At 50.1% G+C, this 3,816-nt stretch overlaps 1 protein-coding gene across 1 annotated transcript; it reads left to right on the top strand.

Annotated features, from left to right (window-relative positions):
- The first annotated feature begins 2,737 nt into the window (after positions 1-2,737).
- On the top strand, positions 2,738-3,232 carry LOC135395225 (uncharacterized). Its single transcript, XM_064626464.1, has one exon. The coding sequence runs from the start codon at positions 2,738-2,740 to the stop codon at positions 3,230-3,232; it is 495 nt and encodes a 164-aa protein (XP_064482534.1).
- The last annotated feature ends 584 nt before the right edge of the window (positions 3,233-3,816 follow it).

Below are 3,816 nucleotides of genomic sequence, written 5' to 3'. Positions count from 1 at the left end.
CGACTGCGGATCCACCCTTTGCATCAGCAGTCAGCGTCTTCCCTTGCCGCTTCCGAGTTGGTTGAAATGGTTGAAAACAAAGGCACATGGGAGCAGCTTGTGAAATGAAATGAGCTCTGTAACACCGAGAGCATGCCTGTTGTATGGGGAACTACCTGTTGGGCTTCCAAAGGCTTCCGTTGGATGTGACACGTCGAACTACATGCCCCTCGTGTGGCTCTGCCGAAGATATCGAAAACCCCCCATGGGACCTGGGAATCTATTCGGGTCACAGTTCGATAACCCTTGCTCTGCACATCCGGCGAGTGTAGCTCTGTTGGAGCAACCACACTTTTAAAGAGGGGGGGGGGGGAAATGGTAGGATCGACTCGCCGTTGTTGGCCACATAGAAGTGGGCGGGGTCACGACTATAGCCTGAAAGAAAAAAAAAAGATGAACGACGGATGGAGGAGAGAGGATGAAGGGTGGAGGTGCGTAGAGGGTGCATGAGTTCGTCGGGGAGAGCAATGTGTTAGAGGCGCCGTTGAGCAAGTCCCGCCTTCTGCACCTCTCCTCACTCTTATAGAAGGGGGGGGAGGTAATGGCAGGATCGGCTTGCCGTTATTGGTCACACAGAAGTGGGCGTCGTCACGACTATAGAAAAAAAAAAAGACGGATAAAAGATAGAGGATGAAGGGTGAAGAACTTCCTCCTGTTATTCCTCCTGATTTGTCTGAGGCATTCGCCTTTTTGTGACACTTATGCAGTTATGTTAATTACTTCGACTTCGACTTCGATCGTTATTGTGAAGGGGCTCGTTATTTTATTCCCCACATTCCCACCAGCAATGGGGTAGAGTATCGCCTGTGGCGATGAACCTCCCCACTCTCCAAAGTCAAAAATAAAGTTGTTGTTGTTTGTTAGTTATCACAAGCGTATACGCGCCTCGCTTTCCCCGCACCAGGGGTGATAACGATATCTCTCTGTGCAGTGCCTTCACCGTACTTTGTTGTGAAGTTTTGCCGATAAAACGGTCGTTTTGTTTTTAATGTAGGCACCCCCCTGAAGTCGGCCCAGGACGGGTACAAATCCCCCTGTCCTCCACTCCTTTCTGATGTCCTCCCTTCATCTGTTCACGTCTGCACGCTGCACATAGCCATAGTTGCTTCGCGGTGCTAATACGAAATGAAAGAAAGAAAGGTTTGTTTCTATTTGTTTACAACCAGCGACTGTGGAAGAGGGCACGGGAAGAGATTCGCGCATGCGTAGTGTGATCACATCAAAGTGGTTCATTAGTGCAAAACGCATTTATCGCGTCCTTGTGTGTGGGCGATATATTTATCATACGAGATCCGCAACGAATTTTTCATTGTGCAGCTCTTTGTACATTCTGGTTCCATCGTCTGGCTTTAGCTGTCGTCATGTAACAATGACTTTGCAATAACATTTCTTGGTTTCGCAAAACCATCTCTAGCACAGTTCAGAAGCCAGAACGTGTCCAACCCATTCGCGATGCATGTTCTCTGAGCGTTCCTTCTGAAGACAAAAATAAATAAATGCATCCGTTTAAGTCATAAATAAAGCATTAATGCTAATAAATATTAAGGAATATCAATAAGATTTGCTAATAACGATAAATAAAACTAAGCATTCTGACAAACGAATATTCGATATATGGCGTTCTTACGTGGTAAGAATATTCGAGCTTTGTTTCGCGAGATCTGTCATTTATCACTGGCTCCGAAGGAATGCAGATGGCATGGTGTGTAGTGGAAAAGGACGTAACGAATGGTCTAAGCTAGCCAAGCGAGACAGGTACTTACACGGACTGAATAAACACAGAATCTTATACGACAATCGCGAAGTTGTTACCTGTTAATGGCAGTCATACACTTAAGTAGATATCTATGTACTCGTAATGTCGTGAGTAATGTTGATTGTGGTATGCATTCGTACGGAAGTAACACACTATTAGTTGTGTCGAGAGCTGTTGCACAGAAAAGGTAAGTAACTTATAGATACGTGACTCTGACAGTAATTAACTTACAAAAAAGAAAAGGGGCCGAATTGAATGCGGCATTGGTTCGTTGATGGTATTTCCAAGGTCTTGCTACAGACAGCGAGGTGGTGGGTTCGACTCCTACAACCGGTTGTGTTGTCTGAGGTCATCTTTGTCTTCTCGGCAGACGTTCAAGATGGATGTCTGCACAGTTTCCCACGAAGTCGTCCCAGTACGCATACTCCCAACCAGGGTTACGGAATGGGGTCTCCCATTCCGTTCCAATTCCATTCCGAGGAATGGAGATTTGCGATATATCTATTCCTTTCAATTCCTCGGAATGAAAAGGTATGGTCAGTTCCCACTCCTGGAATGGCTTGGCAACCCAATTCCATTCCGTTAATTCCCTCAATAAAAGAAAAGGACCGGTAACCATACTGGCAAGTCCAGCAGTGCTAGAGGAGATTGACATTACCAAGCATGGAAAAAGCACAAGGACAGGGTTATTTCACTCTTGAGGCGAAGGAGACGCCGGCCCACGTCCTACGCGACATGGAGACCCTGCGCTCATGTGCGCGGTACCGCACACGACATGCTGCCCACTAACTACGGGACATTCACTTACTCTATGAAAAGTCAGCTCTCAGGGCTGCTCTTTGCAGACTGGCACAGTCTCTTCCGCCACCTCCGTCGCGCATGCTCTACGCCCCACCTTTGTGAACCCTTGTGCTGCCTACGACGGACCTGCATATCCCCGACATGTCCCGCAAAAAAGACACTCCTGCCCTCGCTGCGCGCCAGTTTGCTCTTGACCATTTGAGCTCGGCCCACGGTCAGCGTAAAGCAATTTTCACGGATGGCTCGGTTGTGAACGGCGCGTCGTCTGCAGCTTTCTACATGCCTCATAGCGACACTGTGCAGGCTTTCAAGCTGCCCCATGAAACTTCATCCACTGAAGGGGAACTGACAGCCACCTATGAAGCGCTCAACGCCATGTCCGGTTCACAGGCCGACTCGTGGTCCATCTTCACGGACAGCAAGTCAGCATTGGAGATCTTGGCGTCGTATCGGTGCAGTGCTATTTGCGATCTCCGCACGCTTGTAATCGCCAGATACAACGAGCTCCTGGCTTCCGGCCGCAGCGTCCGGCTCCAGTGGGTGCCCAGCCACGTCGGGCTGCCCGGAAATACCCGTGCCGACCTCGCTGCGAAACGTGCCCACACCACGGCTGCCTTATGTCTCAGCATCCGCTGAGCATTTCTCAATGTCAGCCTGCCAGTTCCAAATACGTAGCTTCTGTTCTCGCTGTGTCCAAGATTTCATAGAACGTGCCATCTCGCCCAATACATTTCTGCACTCCATCGACCCAAAAGTGCAATACGCCCCTCCCCCAAACATCACGAAGAGGGAGCCGTCTGCGGTTAAGCATGGCTCGAACGCCAGCACGGCTCTTCCAGATCAGCATGCTTGACACCCCTACATGTGCAGCCTGCTCTACCGAGGGCAGCACTTCCCACCTGCTCCTTCACTGTCGCCTGTTCGCCGCTCCCCGTGCCACTCTCATGGAGCGGCTAGCTGCCCTGGGGCTGAGGGAGGTCTCGCTGGCAACGCTACTGGGCCCCCTGTCACGCCCCCGTCAGTGGCGCGTCGGAAGGGAACTCGTGCGTTTTCTGACCGACACAGGGCTCGCGCTGAGCCTGTGACTTCGCCTCTTGTCTTTCGCTCTATTCGTTTTTTTTTTGTTTTTTTTTACGCGGGAATAGCAAGTCGGCTTTTGGAGCCGGGCTAACCTTTCTCCTCTTTCTTTGCAATAAAACCTATATCCCCCCCCCCCCCCC

The sequence above is a fragment of the Ornithodoros turicata genome, chromosome 5, assembly GCF_037126465.1.
Source record: "Ornithodoros turicata isolate Travis chromosome 5, ASM3712646v1, whole genome shotgun sequence".
Taxonomy (NCBI): domain Eukaryota; kingdom Metazoa; phylum Arthropoda; class Arachnida; order Ixodida; family Argasidae; genus Ornithodoros; species Ornithodoros turicata.
Note: the sequence above shows the minus strand (reverse complement) of the source record. Positions and strands in the feature narration are given on the sequence as shown.